The 20678-nt window shown below is 45.5% G+C and overlaps 1 protein-coding gene across 1 annotated transcript in view; it reads right to left on the bottom strand.

Moving 5' to 3' along the window:
- FHAD1 (forkhead associated phosphopeptide binding domain 1) overlaps window positions 1-20678 on the bottom strand; it is a 31885-nt gene that overhangs the window by 9364 nt on the left and 1843 nt on the right. Inside the window, exons 3-20 of the mRNA XM_067310940.1 lie at window positions 18081-18327; window positions 16627-16718; window positions 15952-16182; window positions 14035-14158; window positions 13036-13166; window positions 11435-11500; window positions 10826-10930; window positions 9502-9609; window positions 6760-6843; window positions 5727-5879; window positions 4998-5193; window positions 3295-3365; window positions 2842-2979; window positions 1817-1924; window positions 1520-1609; window positions 1085-1310; window positions 307-388; window positions 139-147 (exon numbers count right to left, since the gene is read on the bottom strand). Of these exons, the coding sequence (XP_067167041.1) occupies window positions 139-147; window positions 307-388; window positions 1085-1310; window positions 1520-1609; window positions 1817-1924; window positions 2842-2979; window positions 3295-3365; window positions 4998-5193; window positions 5727-5879; window positions 6760-6843; window positions 9502-9609; window positions 10826-10930; window positions 11435-11500; window positions 13036-13166; window positions 14035-14158; window positions 15952-16182; window positions 16627-16718; window positions 18081-18327 (2261 nt within the window). The remainder of the gene's footprint in view (window positions 1-138; window positions 148-306; window positions 389-1084; window positions 1311-1519; window positions 1610-1816; window positions 1925-2841; window positions 2980-3294; window positions 3366-4997; window positions 5194-5726; window positions 5880-6759; window positions 6844-9501; window positions 9610-10825; window positions 10931-11434; window positions 11501-13035; window positions 13167-14034; window positions 14159-15951; window positions 16183-16626; window positions 16719-18080; window positions 18328-20678) is intronic.

Genomic DNA, 20678 nt, shown 5'->3' with positions numbered 1-20678 from the left:
TCTCAGGATCTTTGCACCAACGTAGAGCCGAGGAAAAAAAAGAGAGCTGCCCTATCTCCCCAAATGCAGATGATTTCATTTGCAGATGTATTTCTAGACAAACTCCTTAAACAGTTTGAAAATATATGTTCCTTAGACTGTCTCTGCCTAATAAAGGGACCTCTTTTAACTGTCAGAGACAGAAAAGACCTCAGGGCAAGTTGCAGTCGGCTCTTTTGTCTTCCTTAAGCTCGCCTATTGATAACTACTTTTCTCTAAGCCCCTCTAAACACAACCACTATGGGCAAGAGATCCTCAGCTGCTTACATAAGACAACCGGGAGACTCCTCTGTATGAGAAACCGCTAGTGAAGCACCTGATGAGGATCTGCAGGGATCACCCTGAAATCCTACAGAAAACAATAACAAAAACAGATTATTTATTTATAACACACAAGCATTTTCGGCCTACTTGCTTCTGCAATGGATTCTGCGCCCCGCACCAACGTCTCAGTACATTCCCCTCTAAGAACTGAACTGTGGCTTTCTACTGGCGTCTGTCTTTCTGGGGGCTTCACTGTTCACATCCAGGAATGAACAGGCAGGAATATACTGTGAAAAAATATTTGGACTTGAAACTATATCACCTTACACAGGCAATGCTAGATGTATCTTTTTCTTCACTTCACTTGCTAAGACTGAAGCCATTCTTTTTTGGAAACCCATATCCCTTAGGCTCCAGTTCCAAAAGCGTTTAAACAGTCCTCTATGTCCTTCCTTGCTCAGGTTCACTTATGCTTAGGCTTAGGCTACAGTGCTTCACTCTCTGTTGCTTTTGAGGGCAAGGAGCCTTTCTCAAATAGGAATGCCCTATCTATGGCCTTGGCGCACTTGGGAAAGTTGTAGAGGACAGAGAACAGCATATTCCAACTCACAGTCAACGGCTTCACAGTATGAGCGAGTAATTACTGCATCCAGACAAACCTCAAAATAACATCCAAAATGCTTTTCATAGTGGCAAACAATGTGCTACTCTATCTCTAAATAATTTCACATTAGTCAGGAATGTTCCCAGTACACACACATCCCATGCAACCCTCAACTACCTTCTATTTTTTCCAAGAGCGCTGCATTTTCCTCTTCTAAAGTCTTCTGCTCCTGCTTGGCCTTCAGCAATCTGTCTTCTAGTGCAACAATTGTCTGGGAATGTTGCTTAATTTGTTCCTTATATTCCACTATTTCTTTCTGAATTTTCTGCTTCAGTAACTCGTTCTCATCCTGAGTGATCTTTAGCTGTTCGTCTTGCATGAGTAACTGCTGCTTTAACATGATCTAGGAAACAAGATGTGCGATTTTGCTTGGGCACTTTGGTAGCAAAGACTCACTCTTACGGGGGTCTACATTAGAGAGTGGTCAGCTCTCCTTTTTAAAGGGTCTGTAGGGTGGGCAGGCTGCAGCCCTGCTCATCAGGAGGGAATGGGGAAACCTCTTTAAGCAAAACTACATCTACGTCACACACCCACAAAAACTTTTAAAGCTACCTCTCGCTTCCCAGTTTCCTCTAGGTTGTCCATAGCTTCTCGTAGTTTGACATTTACAACCTCCTGCTCTTTTGACTTCATTTCAATTACCTACATGAGGAAAATGCTGGTAACTAAAAAGACAAGCTTACAAGGATCCACATTTCTCTCTGCAAATATGCATCTAAGTGCGTTTGGAAAACAACACGGTCCCCGGATAGCACCTGACCAGCTGGGCCATGATGTTACAGGGCATCTTCAGAACAAAATAATCCAACTGTAAGCGGTTCTGCTTTCCCTCCTATGCATTTCACTAACCTCAGTCATACTTCTCAGGTGATTTTCCAAGTCTTGGATCTTTTTCTTTTCTTCATCCACAGATTGCTTGAACTTGTCCTTCTCCTTGGAGACAGCACTCTCCAGAATCTGAGAATTAACAGACAACTGCCAACCATTTTGGTAAAGATAAAATCGTAAAATAAAGCAAGAGAACTTTGACTCAGATGAGAAAAGCAACCAAGAGAGTTACTGAGCTGAAGCAGGGGCATATGATGGATGAAAAGCTTGGCTGGACACGAGACAACTTGATGAGGGAAGGGAAGAGAGCGCCGTGGGAAATGTACAGCAGAGACAAGGAGAAACCAGTCAGCCGTTCATTACCTGGATCATGTGAAAACCTGAGGCATGGAAAAGACTGTGCCAGAAGGGACTGACAGATGAGCACACCAGAGAGTGTCTTACAAGACAACTGCAATATGCTGTCCCATCGCACTATGTTGCTACGATACAGATACAGCAAACCACTACCTCAGATCTTTAACACAAATATGCCCTGTACCAGCTCCATTTTCCCAGAGACCGGGGCTTACCCAGGACTGAGGTAAGCAGCCATGTAGCAACCCTAGCTGCTCCAAAGGGGATATACTTTCCAGCCAACACAGACATAAACCTAGTTCAGTATGTGAGAGGCTGTTTTTCCCCCCAAAAACAATGTTCTGCTTTTATTACTCTAGCAAAGAACCCTGCAAAGGAAGTACCAACACACGGCTGGGTGGAGGGAGGAAAATGCTTGTAAGGAAGCGAACCTGCGCTTAGCCTCAATTTACTACGGACAACACGATGTCTTACGAAGCTGTCATACCTGGATGATGCAGCTTGCTTCCAGCTTTCTCACATGGATTTACAAGCAGTAATGAATTCTGCCGTTATTCCTGTGCCCTTGGAACTGTACCTAGACATTTTTGGATTAGGGGGCCAGAGACTCCTTCCTTTCGATAGGCAAGACAATCCTCATTTTTCCTGCATAAAAGACACATTTCTAAAAAACAACCACACTGCCATACCTCTTTGCTTTCCTCCTCCTTTTCCAATATAATTTGATTGATTTTTATCTGTAGGTCTTGCTCATGTTTTGCTTTTAGCTCATTCAGATGCTCTTGCAGCAAAGCATCCTGGGACTCCTGGACTTTGTCTAATTGGGTCTAGAGGGAAATATTAGATAAGACGGTATTAAAGGAAGCATGTTAGCAGCAGAACAAGAAAAAGATCTGTGCATTCACTAACAAACAATTCAGATGAGAGATGTATAATTCAATCTTGTAGAAGTAGCAACATGGACAACAGAAATTCCCATATCACGTTGACAGTGGGCACTGTGCTTTCCTTTCTATTGCACTTACTAGAGACCTGCAGCTCTCTGCTACTCTACATTTATGATTTGGTTTCTTCACTGGCTCTCTTAAGGCTGCCACCATTTTTAGCAGTACAAAGATCCCATACATATATATATTTTTTACCTCTAATATTTGAATCCTTTTTGTGGCTTCATGATTATTTTCCAACAATCTCCTGATACAAGCCGACAATCCTGCAAAAGAGATGGAGTATTACCATAGGAGGCTCTTACACAAGCCATTTTTACCTGCCTGAGGTATCCTCATTTCTGGCCAGTTACTTCTGGAAGTTGCAGTACAGGAAAAGGCCTCGGCATACTATTTGTGTCTTTCTTTAAAGAATTGCGTCAGCCACAGCTTGGAAAGGGTCCTAAGGGCCAGCCGAGGGCCTCCACAACAGTTAGGAGAACCCAAGCCACGCAGTACGTTTTCACCTGCAGGAGATTATGCAGAATATTCAAACTAACTGTGGACAGAATTGTCAATGTTGCTAAGACTTCTCTTGAGGTGAGACTGACTTCAGACACAACCCAGACTACTGTTCTCACCAGGAGACTTTATTTTAGTACGATGGTATTGTCAAACACTGTTACCAGTATTGCTATGGCTCCCCTTTTCCTCTAACCCTGACACTTCTTCAAGAGTGGAGGAAGGATCATTTCCGGTACATAAATGTTATTCTCGAGATGTTTCTGGTGCTATCATGACCATGCTGCTAACCACAACAGTATTACAACGGCCTCCCTGCCACTTCCCCACTGACTGCAAGCCGTCCAGCCACTCTGCTCCTCCCCTCTACTGCGCAACACTACACTTTTAAACCGCGGTACCCTTTTGACATGTGAGCTATGCTTCCTCCTCCCACCCTATTGTCAGTGCAATTATTCATCTGCAGTTACGCTCCATAATACATGTAGCGCATCATATGATGCTTTGACACAGACCTACACTTTCAAAGCTATTTCATTTTCCACACACTCTTCACATTAACTCATTTTCTGCAAATTCAACAGAGCAATTGCTCTGCTCCACAACAGAGATTGCAAAGGAAAGGAAAGACAAAGCGCTTCATTACCTCGAGACAAGAAGTTAAGATCTCAGACTGCAACAATCAGCAAAGCTACAATCACTGCCAAGAGCCGTTTGCAGTATTCTAACAAGGAAAAAGCCACTTTGAATGAATAACCAGGGTGTGAATAGATAAAGTCCATAATACACACAAGGTATTTGAAAGACAAATACCAAAACATATGCTGGGTGGTACTGGCTACACTGGGTGACCGGTGGCAGAGAGGCAGTGAGGAAGAGTGGCCAGTGCCAGAGCAGAACAACATGGAAGGAAAGACCTGCCTCCAGGTCATGCTCTATCAGCGATACAGGCTGAAAAAAACCACCAAAGATATTAGCTACCTGACTGTTCTCACAACTTGCTAAACCTAAGATGCAGAGACGGATCCAGCCTGAAAACCAGGAACCCACTTACACCTCCTTAGAGTGCGTAACCTCACTAACATGCCCAGGCACAAACACGAAAACGAGCGCTCGCTAGTCTATTTAGGCAACTCCGTTGCCTTATCTGCTGCACTTTGTCTGAGGAAGGATGGGGTTGAGGTGCGTAAGAGTCTTGTTTCCTGCTGTTATACCACGTCCTCCTCTCACTCTCTCTTCTCAGTTGCCAAAACTGCCTTAGATGGTAGCAAATGTGGGGGCCCGAAACGCCCAAGTGATAGCTCCCACTGCACTTTCACCTCTCCCGCTTGCTACCCAGGAAAACCCATTTGTAGCAGGTCAGCTAAAGATGAGCAAACACCCGGTGGGATGAGAACCTTTGTCGGAGGAAGGCAGGTCCAGCCCCGCGCTCTCCAGGAGCTGCTCCACTCCCTCCATCCAGGCCAGGAGCAGGCGCACGGTTTCAACGACAGCTGTGTGGATTTCCAAGACAAAAGGGTCCACGCAGAGAGCCTCAAAGTTACAGAGCTCCCGTCTCAGGCTAGTGCTGCAGCAAGAGGTCCTCAGGAAAGCCTGAAAAAAATCCAACTGATGAACAAACCACCCTCCGCAATCGGGGGCTTTTGTGACTTGACAAATAACACTAAACCTCCATGAAAGCACCTAGATTTATCTATTCACGGCACACCTCAGAGCAGTGCTTTCTTAGAATATAACGCAGCCATGCTCGTCCGTCAGAAGGTGGTTTACATGCTACAATGTTTAGTCACAGCTGAAGTCTAGCCCTGGGTAAAACCATGTGAAAGCTTTGGGAAGACACTTGTGCTGAGAGGTTGATACCTGCTGGAGGAAAAGGCACCTGGCAGGCCCTGCCGGGGATGGGTCAGCACCAGACTAGCTACCAAGCAGGCTGAGGGGAGGACACTTTCTTTAAACCTTCACTTTTTGGGGACTAAACTTACTCTCATTTATCTGGAGAGCAGAACATTTGCTAGTGCTGGCACACAAGCATATCTTTTCTCTGATCTGTCCTTAGGACAGTAAAATGCACTGTGCCACTGTTATCTCCTCACTGACAGGTTATAAACAGTATATAAACAACTGACCTGGAGCTCACATAATGATTTCTTGAACACCTCGACATTTTCGGACAATTCCTTTTCCTTAGAGAGCCTAGAACTTATTTCCTCCTGGAAAAACTTCTCTTTTTCAAGACTCCTCTGGTTTTCTTCAGAGATCTGCCTGATCTTCTCAATTAACTGGCAAAAGTATGGGGAGGAAGAGGAAAACAAACCCACATTTTCAGCAGAGGGAAAATCCATTTGCTACCCAAGAAAAGGCTGCATACTTCTAGATTTGTTTTTCTGAGAAACACACACTCAACTAAAACCGGTGTGTAGCACGTATAGTAGTTTTATGCTTTTCTAATGACTTAAGATATTGTTTTTCTGGGTTAGACATTACGGTTATCCCATGCACCCTACCACCTTGAGGTGGTTCTTTGTTACATGCTTCTCATTACATTTCTCATTTTCTCCTCAGGTCCGTTTTCATGTACATATACTGTAACTGCCAAAGACCCAAAGAAAAATTTTCCATTACTGCCCTCTCAGCTATTCCCTGGAGTGGTTGTAGTCACACACATACACTTTGCTTTAGCACTGTCTAAGCACAACCCCCTGGCAGGATCAAGGTCCAGTTCACCTTGTACAGTTGTCTCGCTCTACTCTGTAAGGCCGCAACGCAGGCTGCGTCTATAATCACGCATGGAGAACAGGCTTGAGGAAATGGGCCTTTCCTCAAGGTCTTGGGCAAACCGCTGAGCCACAGAAATCTGGGGCAGAGATTGAAAACCGCTGGAAAACGTTAGCCAGGTCGGACTGTAGGGTGTTTCCCTGTTACAACCCAGGGACTCCATCCAAACTTTGGAGGAGAAAACAGATCACATTTCCTTCACATTATGGTGACCTGTCGGGTTCCTGGGATACCTGCAGGATGTCTTGGGATATAAAAGAGTCTTGATGAGAGAGGTACTACCACGCACAGCGCAGGCCCTGCGGCAGCTCTGCAGCAGCTGACTCCGGCCGAGCTGGGCTTTGGCAGCACTGAGCTGCTCTGGGTGACGGCATCTGCACTCACCTGCTGATCTGTTATGGACTTCTCCGCAGCTCCTGTTGCTTGTGGAAAACAGACTTGCACCACTTGGTGTTTGAAAGACTCCAGCTACAGCAGAGGTTAACATACGGAAATAAAATCACTGAGAATCAATAAAAACTCTGCTTGTTAAGTCTACACAACCCTACAAAAATCAATTAGAAGGGCACCTCTGTGTTACTGTTGTGTTGTTTCATTACCATGTGATAATCTTATGGTGGTTGGCAGGATCTGAGAGGAAGACAGAAGTATTTATGAATTAAATTGGGAGACTTTTATGCCTGTCATCTCTGACATTGAGGCGGAGTGTATACTCTTGCCATTGCCTCAGGACATTGCTTGAGTTCACACTCAATTTTCTGCCACAACAGTTCACAAAAACCCCTCCTTTTAATATGATGGCTTACATCCCACTGACAGCAAGGCACTGCCATTAATAAAACTAGTTAGGTTGGCTGCGAGATGCAAGGTGTAATCACCACCAAGGCTCACAGGGCAGGCTCTCAAATCAGCCATCAAGGTAAATGTAATTCCCGAACGTCTTCTGCTGTCATTCTAATGCTGGGGAAAGAATACACTGACATAGGGCAGGTACAGACAACAAACCTAGGCCACACTGCTAGGTATAAAATACCCGCAAGCAATTCCCTGCGAGAATTTCCCACTTGAACAGAACTACCAAAATAGAGACCAAAAAATGTAATGATTATGTGAAAAGGCCATAGACAAGCAAAAGGAACCCCACAGAGGAGCCTGTGGAAAGCTGATATCTAATTCTGCCCTTATTACAGTCAACTGCAGTCTGGTATATCATATCACCATAACTGCTGTTGGTCCAACAGTACCAGAGATGGAGAAAGGTCAAGTGATTCAGGTGACTCGAGGGAGATTCATGTTTCCGCCTGACACCAGGATTACACTGGTTCAATTTCCTTGCCTCTGAGACCCCTGATGGGATACTGCTAATGCATCTGCTTATCCTTCACAATAGATTGAAGCATATGTTAGCGTGCAGCTTTCTGTTCATCACTATTGCTTTCGCCTCTCTCTGCTTTAGCAAGTGCCCGCTCTCTGCAGAAGCCACAGTGGAAGGTGCTAGCCCAGCACACAGCGAGCCGCCTGCCACCGACCCCTCGCCGTTAGCTGGGCAGATGAGGGAGGGTTGCTGTGGTGGGAAATGATGGGGAATCCTGCCCCGGGACTCCAGCCCTGTCTGAGGGAGGAGGAGAGCGAGGCAGGGAGCTGGAGGTGGCAGAAAGAGCGACAGGCACCGTCAGTGTGAAAGGACGGCCTTACATCTAGGATGGGGAAATAGCTCACCTCGACAGGCAGCACTTCAGTGGAAGGGTGAGACAAGGCTAAAGAGCTGGACCTGGGCTGCACACCCAAAAGAGCCTGACATTTGTTTACTGTGCGGTTCAGCCAGGGCCCAGGCTGGAGGGAGTCACTGCAGAACAAGTGGAAACTGGCCAAACTAGGGGCAGCGAGACCTTCTGGACAAGAAGAACCACGGCACCCTGGGCTTTCAATGCCCAGTTATGAGGAGCAAAGGTGTCAGACCACAGTATGTGTGGGCACGAGCTCCCTGTTCAAGGCCTTCCTCTTGCCTGGGTGGTAATTCAGACCGCAAAGGACAGAGAGATTGTTGTGCAGTTGCTGAATTCCACACTCAGATGGGAATTTTCAGTGGTTGACTCCTACTTCCTCCTCTGAAACAATCAGAGGCAGACTGGGGACATTTGAGGATGCCACCCACAGTGTCTTTACAGTAAAAGACACTAAGCATTTCCACTGAGGTTAGCTCAGTACAGGTTAGTTTAATAGACGGTGCTAGCTCCTCCTTGGCCTCTGACAAACAGCTGTCTCTGTACTAACCTACATGATAACATGCAGGCCCGCAAGGCAGGAGGTTATCATCGGTAAAAAGTGTGGGAGTTTCTGTTCAACACTGTTAACTCTTCATCTATTGTTGAACGCTTGAGGTTGCCCTTCAGCTCCGCGACTCACAAAAGCTGTGGTTAATTACCAAACATTTAATCAAACCATTCAAAGCATTTTCTGCCTCTCATTAACTGAATTTTTACTACCAAACCATGCCAGCAAAACTGTGTTACAGGTTAACACGGGGGCGCAACCTTCTCGTGTGGAGCATAGCTTTGTCATGGTGATCTGACATGACTGTCAGACACAAAGAAATCATAATTTCCTCCCACGCTGAGTGCCGAAACTTTGTTGCAGTAAACTAGCAACAAGCACATTTAAAAGCGGTGGGGCAGCACTGTTCTGTAAGAAAAGGCTTTCACTCAGCAACGCAAACGCTCCAAGGTCGTGTTGCTGCGACAGGGCTTGTCTTTAAATACGCCAGGTTATTTTGCAAAGGGCTGCCTCTGCGCCGAATAGCATTACACGGACACAGTGGAGGGTTCACATGGGTTCCAGACAGCATGACTAAGATTACAGAGATAATACTGCATTTCTGTATCATATTAAACTCTCCGCATCTTGTACGATGACTAAACAAATCCTGTTGTATAAGCCAATAATACAGCACGTGACACAAACTAAGACCAGTGTCACAGAGCTTTGTGCTCAGGAGTCAGTATTTCCTTTCAGGAACTCAAGCTCTGAATGCCTTTCACAGGTATGTTTTTTCCCCCAAGAGAAATCGGACTCTTGTTATCTACAGCCCAGCACTGTAGGATAATCGCATTTCTTTCTCCTTCCTACCTGATCTTTGGCCCGATCCAAATTGGATTTCAGCAGGCGTTCCCTGCGCCCCATCTCCTGTAATTGCTGAGATTTCCTTTCACATGCTTTTTTCAGCTCCTCTTCAGCCTGAAACAATGAGAGCATTTGAATATCAAAGCAATACCACAAAATAAAGCCACGAGCAGTTCTACCCCCATATCCACTGTTCGCATCAGACAACTCAACATATAGTTTTGAACTACCAGAAGACACACATTAGTCCTTTTGCAGGGGGTGCGGCTGAAGCCTTGGACACCTAGTGCCAGTTTTTGGCCTGACTTAGGCCCTCGGGACATCATCCATCCTACACCTTCAAACACACTGTTCGCATATTTAAGTCTCTGCTACAGGAGTTATCTTTTTCCCTCTGGGTATGTAGCAGACTTAAGCACAGCGCTACCGTCTGCCTTAGGGTCTGGATTCCCAGGGGGTTTCTACCCTGCAGATCTCTCAGGTTGTACCATGCCTCGGTGTCTGCAATTCGTGACCTGCAGAGCCGAATCCTCAGCGCCCAGGGCTGCGCGCGCCAGGGCAGGGCTGCCCTCTGCTGAATATAATCAGATCTGCTAAACAGCCAGCTTAGCCGCACCAGCTAATTCACGTCATCACGGGGCAGCCCCTGAACGGCGAGTCTCCGTTACTCCAGGTGCTGCGAGTCTCTTGCGCCGGCACGTACAGGCAGCCTCACTGCTGCTGCAGGCACCTGCTTAAATCCAGCTGCGGCCACAGGCTGCTGCAGAGCCATCGTTAGCGTACTGTGAACTGCAGGGAACTGGCGCTGAAGGGGGACACCAGCGTTAAATGCAAAAATTACTTCCTATTCAGAGGAACATCTTCTATTACAAGGCCTCTAGTGCTACTACAGAAGAGAAAACCTTGTCTGGTAACCAAATTCAGCACACCGTAAAATGGACTTGCCGGGGCCAAAGTTAGATGCAGGGACAAAAAGCAGAAAAGTATGAAGGAGGCCAAAAGCAGGAGCGATGGCGTAGCCCAGGCTGGGGGAGCAACAAAGAGTGTCCTTGGAGGAACTCCAGCCTTGTAAAATGGCTGGGAAAAATCCTAACCATCAGGGCTTCCCCAAAAACTGTGAGGGAAAAAAACTGCCTGGACAGAAATGAATGCAGGATTAGACAGGCCAAACTCAGCCTAGAGGATGTCTGATGGTTCCCTTCACTACAGTGACACCAAATAACCCATTCCTTTGCTCCCGTTCAGAAGTTTGTAGCTACACACTTCACCTCCCAAGCTATACCTGTCCTTTCCAGAGCAGAGAGCAGCTAGGTGCAGCATGGACATTTACCTTTGCTTTTTTGGAGAGCTTGTTTCTGATGGTTTCTTGTTCAGCGCAATGCTTCTGTATTTCTCCTTGCAGTCCCTTCAGATGAAGTTCAAGCTCTCCAATGCGCTGCAAGAGTCCCAGCAAAGCAGAAGGTTTCATTAAAGGAGCTCAGTATTTCCACTATTGCTTATCTTGAAGATTTTACCCAATAAACAATACATTTTCCCCATCTATCACTAAAGACACCACATTTGGAAGCTGAATGGAAATGACTGGTATGATGCTTATGAAACAGATAGGAAGCTGCATTACAGTACTAAGTAGGCCAGCTTCCTGTTTAATTTACCCTGATGTTTTGTTCTAGTCTATATTTACTGCTGTTATAATGACTTTCAAGTGGAATTTCAATCTCACTTCAAACAGAATTCTGCTGCATTGTAATGCGAAGTTACAACATTTCCAGGAGTTTACATTTCTCCGGTTTGTTATGCAAGGTAGATCCCTTCCATTATAGGAGCCTGATTCCAAACAACTTTCTTAAAATGTCTCATTAATTATTCTCTCGATGATGCATTCTTGCAGTTGCTGCTTTCTTGTGTGCTAAATCGGCCCAAACAACTAGAAACTCACATTCCGGTAAGCGATTGCTTCTCTCTCTCCGAGTTCATGCTTCATTTCCTCTTTAATTCTAGAGCACTAGAATGAACAGCAACCAAGGAAAAAAAATCATCAAGCCAGCCAGATACTGTCATTTCTACAGTAAATGTCAACACATACCTCAGTACTATAGCACAACTAAGCACACAGACACCTAACGTGTGGCACAGTGCCCGTAACAGGCAATCAAAAGTACAAAAGCATCAGCGCCTCAAAAGGCCCTATGAAATCATAGCCTGGCTGAGAGAAGAAAAATCACCCGCAGTGAATACGCTACACAGATAAATTCCTCAGGCCTGAGCACAAGTACAATAGGAAGGGGGGAAAAGGGCAAAAGGAGATGACTGTTTTTGTCAAAATATCCATGGGATTCTGAACATGACATTAACAGATATTTTCAAGCTAACGTCATGCTTTTCAGCTCTGCATTTTTGGGTAGCAGGGTTGCAGAGCGTGTGTCCTATTCCGATTGCCATGAGGGCGCAGGTACCTTCCAGAAAGCCTGCACACAGACCAGCTCCTTCCTCGCTCCAAGCCTTTCCTGCAACCACGGAGCAGTTACCGCTTGGCCTCCCACGGAAACCTCCGAGGGATACCCTGGGACATGCTCACGGCCTCTACGTGAGTGATGTGCGAAGCGAAGCACCGCCAGGCACAAAGCAGCCCGCTTTCCCAGGATACTTCTTCCTCCTCCCGCACGCAGGGAATCTAGCGCTCTAACCTATAGCTTTTACGCAGGTTACAAAGGGTTGATCCTAAGAGAAGCTGGGCACTTCCTATAAACTTGTAAGGCCCCTCAGCTCTCCCTACTTCCCCACTTCCCCAAGTAGGACAGATTTTCCTGCAGCCGTCCAGGGAGCTGCTCAGTGAGGATGATCAGCCAGAAAAAGGCCGGCAGGTGGCCCCTCCTGGATCCCCTCCTGGATCCCAGGGGCCCGGGAGATCTCCTTCAGTGCCTTCCATTACTCAGGAATCGTTGTGAATAATTGAAATATCCTGGAACAGTGCCTAGTCAGCCAGCCAAAATGGAGCGCCCGTTTTGCACTTATTATGCAGATTACGCAGCTTTGTAAGATTTGTCAGTTGAGCAGGGGGCTGCAAATACACAGAGAAACAACCTGCTAGCGAGGCAGTTTTCTTTAAGAGAAAAGACAGGCTTGGCTGTCGGGAGCATCAAAAAGACCAGGTTTCCATGGCTGATAATGGCCCCTTGGAAGGATCTTGGCACAGGTGCTTTGAACATACAAACAGCTACAGTGTTCCCAGAAATTCAGGTCACAAAGTACCTGCACTCGGAACAAGGAGAGGGATTCACGTGGGAAAGCGGACACCTCTCTGTGGGCATTTTGCACCATCTACACACAATCACTATCCCAGTGATACTGCTCATGCTTCTTGCAGCTTCAATTTGCATGCAGCCAGGACCCAGAAGGTACAACTGTCCCTGTCAAATAGCTGTTAAAACGGTTGCTGCAGTCCTTCGCATAGAGAAGCATGATCTGCTCGATCTTATTTTCCACACTCATCCATACGTGAGACAGTAAATTACAGAGCCCATCATTCCGGATGTTAACCTTGGCAGAAACAACTGCTAGCTGATTGTCCTTTTCTCTGTTTTCCTTCTTAATTTTTTCAGCCTCCTGATTGAGTTGCTGAATTTTCTGCTCCTTCACAGCAATTTCTCTTTGCAGGCTTGTCACTAGTCCTGTGAAAAACAATTTGGGTGAAGGGATACAAAAGCATTTCCCTACGAAACCCCTCTGGCCACTGACCAGCGATTCTCCGTGTTTTGCAGCAATCTGACTTGGAAAGCAGATTCGGCTTTTGGCAAGCCACACTGGACATCATTCTGTGACAACACTATTAACAAGTTCCTCTGGGCTTTGGAGCATATGCTCCCTGGAGGAAGAGCATTTCTCTTACAGCTCAGTTTCTCTTAGGTTAGTACGTTAGGTCTAAAGCTCTGATACCTCCTCCCTGCCAACCACTGTTGTTATTGCATCCTTTTAGACAACAGAAATGAAGCAGAACATTTTTGTTCATCTGAATGCATTATGAATGCCTCTTTGGGAAGAAAAACACTTAACATTTTGTGTAAACATTGTATTCCTCGGGGCTGATAAATACTGAGATAAAGGCAATCGGAAAAGGCTTGCAGTTTTAGGCAGCCTTTGCAGCCATGTGCAGAGCAGCAGGAGCTCAGAGCCTGACGATCAGCGTGCGAGGATCCCCTGGCGCCACTGCAGGCAACCGAACAACGCCGCTTTCAGGTAGCGCCGAGCCTAACCTACAAGCAGGGTTTGTCGGTTTGCTTCTGAACAAAATTCTCTGTCCCATCTCTCCCTGCCTTATGTCTTCATGTTTTCCCTCACTCCCATTGCAGTCATCATTTCAGAGACTACCTGCAAGTCCCAAAGATCCGCAAGAAATAGAAAACGAGGTAGAATATTTATGAGCCTCCACAAGTCATTACTTGCCGGGACACTTTACAAATACCTAGTCATTTTGAAGTGCCACTCCTAAACTATTTGGTGCTCTAAATCGAGTTCCCCAAAATGCCAATGGAAAAATACCTGCAGTCAGAGCTTGATCCCTCTTTAACTTCTCACTTTCTTTTTTCAGACTTACAATTTCTAGGTCTCTTTCAGAGAGGGAATGGCTAAAAACTTGGCTTGAGTCTTTCTGGAGGTTGCTGATCTACAAAACATGGAAGAACGTACACTCCATTGGATGCAGCTCCAATAAATTTCTGATCTAAGCGCAAAGTAAATGTTCTCTAAGCTTCAAAAAGAGTGAACTGTTTTCTCATTTACATTAACTTTTCATACCCTCACAGAAAGTCCCAGTTCTTACAGGATCAAAAGCTGACAGTATTTTAGGAGAAACTCCTCTATCTCCTACAGGGATCAAACGTTCTTCCTGCTTCTGAAACTTTCTCAATTTAAACACTCAGAGAGCAAAGTTCCCATGTGTTTCTCACTGATTCTACATAGGCAGTGCTGGCGGTACTTCTACGGGTAACACAAAAGCTACCTGCCTATTACAGCCCTGTTCAGAGAGGTAAATCTAGCCCTTCAAGGTCACAGTCTGACTGGGTTACTCTCTAGCGTCTTTGGCTAATTCTCAGAAATAATTGTTTCCAATAGGATCTTCTTAAAGTCCTTTTGGCTGTTCACACAGAAAGCCTAATATAAAAGGCACGGCGAAGCAATGTATCATGCTGTCTGCAATCCTGAGAATATATAGCTCCGGCTGGCTGAAAATGCTAGAACAGTAACAGTCAGAAACACCTGCAGATTTGTAGCCCTCAAAGTGCATCCATATTTATTATACAGAAAAGCAGATCTGCAGGTGCTAATAACTCATGTTCGCATTTCCACTGCAAACATGATTCTTATGTTCCCTACTCGGGAGCCAGGAAGAATCTGTACAATCTACTTCTGCATATCATTGCCACAAAGACAACCAGCAGAAAGTGAAAATAAACTTCCCACTGCTAAAATCACTGGTTTCAGGAACCTCTTGCAAACCAATTATCGAAGAGCCTAAAAGAGGGAATGCCCTGGTGGAGGAGCCTTTTGTCAGAGACAGGAAAGCTGTCTGGATGATGCAGAGAGCCTATCATCTCAGCAGTGTAAGAGGAGAGATGCTGGCAATCCCCCAGAACTGGATCTCTTTTTTGCCACATGGAACTTGCCTATCAAAAGTTCCTCTTTCTGACACGCAGTCAGAACGAGCACAAAGCATTTCACAGCCTCCTTCAGATCTAGTCTGTATAAAATACGTGCCAAAACTGGTCTCCTCATCACCATATCAGGCGGGTTTGGCTTCGCCACCCCATTTCAACACGAGCACCAGATCTAAGGAAGCCTGGCTGCCGACGCGTGTGCGTCTCGTATTGGACTGACAGCTTTGATTGACTCTTTTCCCACACTTGAGATATTTAGGACTCAGTCTGTCAGACTGTCTCTCAGACACATTTCGTGCTGTCCCATAAAATATGGGTGCATGCTGTAACATATCCCTTGACAAGACAATTATAAGGTCTCTCTCCTCTACACAGCCACCTATTTTCACCTGAATGCCAAAGAGCTGAATTGCCCTTGGGACTGTAACTCCCCCTTCAAATGCAACTGTTGAGGCAGTTCCTGGGGGAAGAGTGGTGAAGGGGAAAGAAGGGGTCACGCAGCCTGATCCAGCATGATCATGCGTGCCTTTTTGCCACCACAAGTTGGCTTAAACATATGTTTCCCTTCCTACTGCAGTATTACAGATTGTACCACATAAATGGGAAATTTAATTACCAGCTTTTGTAAGGGAAACTCACACAGAGAGCTACCAAATGTGTGATTTACATCTCCTTACATAGCTTACAGAACTGAAAAAACAGGGTGTTAAACTACACTCCCAAACCCAGGGTGTTAAACTAAAAATTAGTGTACAGCAGAGAGATATTTGCAATGGGTAGTGCCTATTTAAGCATTCAGTACCTGTTCTTTTAAGGCTTTAATCTCTTCTGTTTTTGCTCCCATTTCTTGGTCAAAGGTTAGCAGCTTCTGAGTCAGCTCTACATTGCTTCTAGCAGCAGCCTGAGCCATGGTCTTTGCCATCGTTGCAATTTCTTCCTGAAGATTTGCTATCACTGTATCTTTATGCTTCATTTCAGTTTCAAAACCGGAGAGGCGACTGATTTCCTTTTCCAGTCTCAGAAGCTTCTCATCCTGCATGCAGATTTCATGTGAGGTCTCGCAGACTCCAGCTACAGAGACACCAGCATCTCCAATAATAACTAAAACTACTTATTTTCATAAAACGCATGGACAATTTTAGACCAAGACGTTCTTCTATTATTAATAACATACTGCAGTCACACCGTGACATTCATACTTTTCAGATACGACCAATACCTTTTACCTTCTCACCCTGGATTTCACTAGTGCTAAGTCATCCGATTCCTCGGTCTAGCAGGTAGTTCTCATGCGTGGGAGTAGTCCCATGCGAAGTGAGTCACTGCACACTGATGTGACTCTTGGTCAGACACACTCACATTTTGCCTGGTATTTCTGCTTCCTTTACCTACCAGCCAGAGCAATCATTCACCACACACTCCCCCGAGAACAGGACAGTTTCTGTTACCGCATCCCTCACACATGCCTCAACGTCACCTTTTCCTGAAGAAGGAAATCCACGTTATGAATCCCCAGGGAAGGAACTCCTGCCGCACCGCTCTGACCATTTCCTGATATGTTTGTCAAGACTAAAGGAAAACAAACAAAATTGTACCAAAATTCAGTATGAGAACTAGTTCTGACTAGGATTAACTCTACTTTGATGCCTCTCTCTCACTTGTCTAAAAACAAGGCAACTGCTATTTTACCGTCTATGAGCTCAGCCCACAAATGGAAGAATAACCAAGTATTTTGTACTAAAAAGACAGTCACTAGTGCAAAGGATCTATACAACGCAGAGGAATAATACACCTCTGGGAAACAAAGAAGCCTCAGAGGCAGACAGAGACACAACAAATTAAGGCTCCTCTGAACTGGCAACATTGGCCTACCCTGCATAAAAAAGCTATAATTTTAAAATTTATAGCATGTGAAGAGTTACATTAACTAGGATTAGCACATGCAGATTCTTCTGGCTCTAGTCCACAAAATCATAAGAGTATGTGCTAACTCGACACATGTGCTTCACTGCCATCACCTTTGGTGGAATTTCAAGTTATGCACATGCACATGTACTGCTTGTTATGCTACGCTGCTGTGACTGCATTGCAATGCCTTTGGGTCTGGAACACTGCATTTTGGTGGTTTATTAGTGACTTCATGCTGTTTATCACTGTTGGCCAAAAAAAAAAAAAAAAGGCAGGAAAATAACCACACCGTGTATCGTGCTATAGCATGCTACATTCACAGCAGAATTCTTGTTCTACGAATGTGCAATTCCACAAGTACATTGTACAGTTTTACAAGTGCACAGTGTGCCACAATTTGCAGATGTGTCAATTCGTATATCCAAGCCAGTCTTGGCTAATAAATTGTTTTGTTTTTTCAGTTGTACTTGCACCCCCAAAGCCTTTCCTTTGCTCTGCCACTATCGCATACTCCACTTTCTAAAAAAGATATCAGATATAGCTCTACTTTTAAGTTCCTTTACTGAAAGCAGCCAGTAATTGCACATCAAAAGAAGAAAAACAGCAGTTCAAACAAGAGACTGCAATAGGTGCATGAGTCACCAGTGAAGATAAAGTCAGTAATCACTGCACAAGGACACGCTCAAGGAAAAAGGAAGAGGAAATGTCACCCAGACTAACTAAGGCAATGACATTCCTCACTGTTTGTCAAAGCACATTTCTTAACTTATCCAGCTTTACTTGACAAGGAATAACGCCCAACTGCTTATAATGCTTGTCACTTGACAGCACAAATCAAAAGTGTCTCTGTTCAGACCACCATAACTCAATGCAAAAGTGGTCTGAGAGGACACAAGGCTACGGACTGCTGGATAAGCATGAGTGGAAAAGGTCAATCTGCATAGGACCAACAATTCCTTCAGCGCGATATCAGGAATTCCTGCAAAGATCAGGAAGTCCCTTGCCTCGCTGCAGGGGACCTACTGAAAGTATCTGGAGAGAAAGAGGAGGTCACGCTCCGAGCCCAGGCACTCAGAGGGCGCTTTCTCAGTGGTGGATGGGGCACGTGTCCGGCTGCTCCAGGGGCCCAGCTGCTGTGCGTGCTGGGGCAGTGCTGAGACTGAAGCAAGGGGAGGTGGGGAGGAGTCGAAGGAGCATGAAGTTTGGGCTCTGTAACCAACTGGAGATGCCCAGGCCATGCTGTGCGACGCTTCACTGGTGGATAGGACAGCTGCGGTGGAAAAAGGACACCACGTTAGCAAGAGTTTCAGAAGTTTTCTAGCCCATGCTGAGTGCGCAATATGCAGTACAAACCCCAGTCACATGTCTGAGCTGAAGTATAATAACATGGAATTAATCTGATGCTCTTTCCAACTTCCAGTGTCTGAGTATTGGATTTAAATTATGATGCACAAATGCTTAGATGGAATAGGAGGATTTGGAGGAGTTGTTGCTTTTTTTTCTCCTCACTCTTTGTCCAGACGTGACTAGCCTAATTCTTTGTGTCACTGGCAAAACCTGTAAGTTTGCATTTCGTGCCTTTCCTGAATCACATACAAACAGTCCTGCATTGCCACAGTCAGTATCAGCCCCCCAGGTCTCTGCCGAGAAATCAAATAGCATTAAGAACAGAAGTCACTTGGTCCACTGACTTGCTTAAAGTTCAATATATTCTTAAGTGCTTACCAGAACCTACCAGAACCTTGAGTTTAAACTGAGTCTTGTTAAGGATTCTGCCAGGTTTTGCAAACGTGCAGTCAGCTTCTCTTCTTCACTCACCAGACTACCACAACTATTTTGGACCTCTAGCTAATTATGAGGACACCCATTTCTTTCACAGGAGCACTGCTGATATGTATCAGCATTACCACACTTTGGGACTCTTCTGGGAACCGTGTAAAATGCACTGGCTTGCATAATTCTCTTTGTCAGTCTGTCATCTTGGTAGACTTCTATTTTGAGACAAAGCATGCAGAGCCATGCTACGAGAAAATGGAAACGAGAGTTCCTGGTTGTAAATGTCTCGAAATACCGCTGCACAGAATACAGCCGTCTCAGGATTCACAGGCAGCAACGCTGTATCCTAGACAGGAGAAGGCAGCTCATCTTCATTTCTTTCATTCAATATTCTGAAACAAAGCTTCTCTTTGCGCACCTGGCTGCGATCACATTTATCAGACCTTACACTGTGCCTGTCGGACACGTAATTAGGACACTATATGCTGCTATGCTTATGAGCCTAGCTTTCAAATATTGCAGAGACAAGCCACATTAACATCTCATGCATTAGCTTATATGTTCCAGAATTAAAAAACCTGACCGTTATCCTGCAATCTTACTGAAATGGCTCAAGAGACTTCAGCACGTGTTCCCTGCTACTCTGACACCTTGCCTTGTCCCAGCCCGATTTAAGTCCCACCACTTTCCCCATCTCTGGAGGCAACCAGCCCTGCAGCAGAAGGATAATTCCACTGTCAGCAAGCCAGCAGGCTGCACAGTGCATCTGCAGACACAGGGCGAGTCCCAGATTTTGGGAGGAAGAAAGCCGGAGCCTGTGTGCTGCACAGTCCATAAACTCTAGGGTTCCCATTAATACATCCCAGCTTCCCCCGAGAGCTGTAGATCTTTCTTGGCAGCCGTTCCTATTCCCATTCCAGGCAAAGGTTAGTTATTGCTCCCCGGACTTTTGCTACTCCGCCCACTATCATGCTTTAATACCATTCCTCTTAAGCACGCTCTGCATGGCTGGAGCTTACCGATTTCCTGAGAAAGGGAGAAAACCACAGAAAGCCACTAGCTGGGACTGACCCGCTGCTACAAGAACACAAGCACCCTTTGTTTCTAATGCTGCCCTGACCGTTCTTGCACAGCTGTTTTTCACCATGGCATTAAGCAGTCCGTTCCTGGGCATTTATCTGTGCTCTACGACACTGCAGCAATGCTAACTCCTTTACGTTTTCTCAGGAGCAAGGGGCTTACAGAGCAAGTCAGCCCATACGCGCAGCACGTCCGTTAGCCTTCTCCAGCCTACAGCAAATACCTGCCAGGGGAGGACCCTCCTCCACACACTCATTCTGAGCCTATTTAAACGAGAACTGAGACTCCTTACAGCAGATCTAAGAAAAGACCATCAGGAATAACCAGCACACCCACATTTGAAATTTAGAGACATAACCTTAAGCTTTCTCTGAAAACACTGGGCTTTTTATTAGATCCAGGAGACAAACTTGAGGCTCATGTGTCAGGATGCTGCTTCTATCAAGGGCTTCACTCATTAACCTGTGTGGGTGCCTGTAATACTCAGGGCTTGACAGGAGAAGGGAGAGGTTTCCAGCCTGCTTTAAATGTTGTTATACTTTGAGAGCTTCCGATTTATTTTTTCGTAATGGAGTACTGTGCTATCTTACTTGGGTGTTACTCTTCCTTAAAACATATTCATCCTTAATACTACTAAAATGAGCGAGAGCTCCCTATATTAAACACTGTAAACACTTCATGAACTGAAATGTAGAAGTGATTTACTCTCTGCAGTCAGCAGTGTCAGGCTTCAAAGCCAGTATATCAAAGGAGGATCATAAAGCC

The sequence above is a fragment of the Apteryx mantelli genome, chromosome 26, assembly GCF_036417845.1.
Source record: "Apteryx mantelli isolate bAptMan1 chromosome 26, bAptMan1.hap1, whole genome shotgun sequence".
Classification (NCBI taxonomy): Eukaryota; Metazoa; Chordata; class Aves; order Apterygiformes; family Apterygidae; genus Apteryx; species Apteryx mantelli.
Note: the sequence above shows the minus strand (reverse complement) of the source record. Positions and strands in the feature narration are given on the sequence as shown.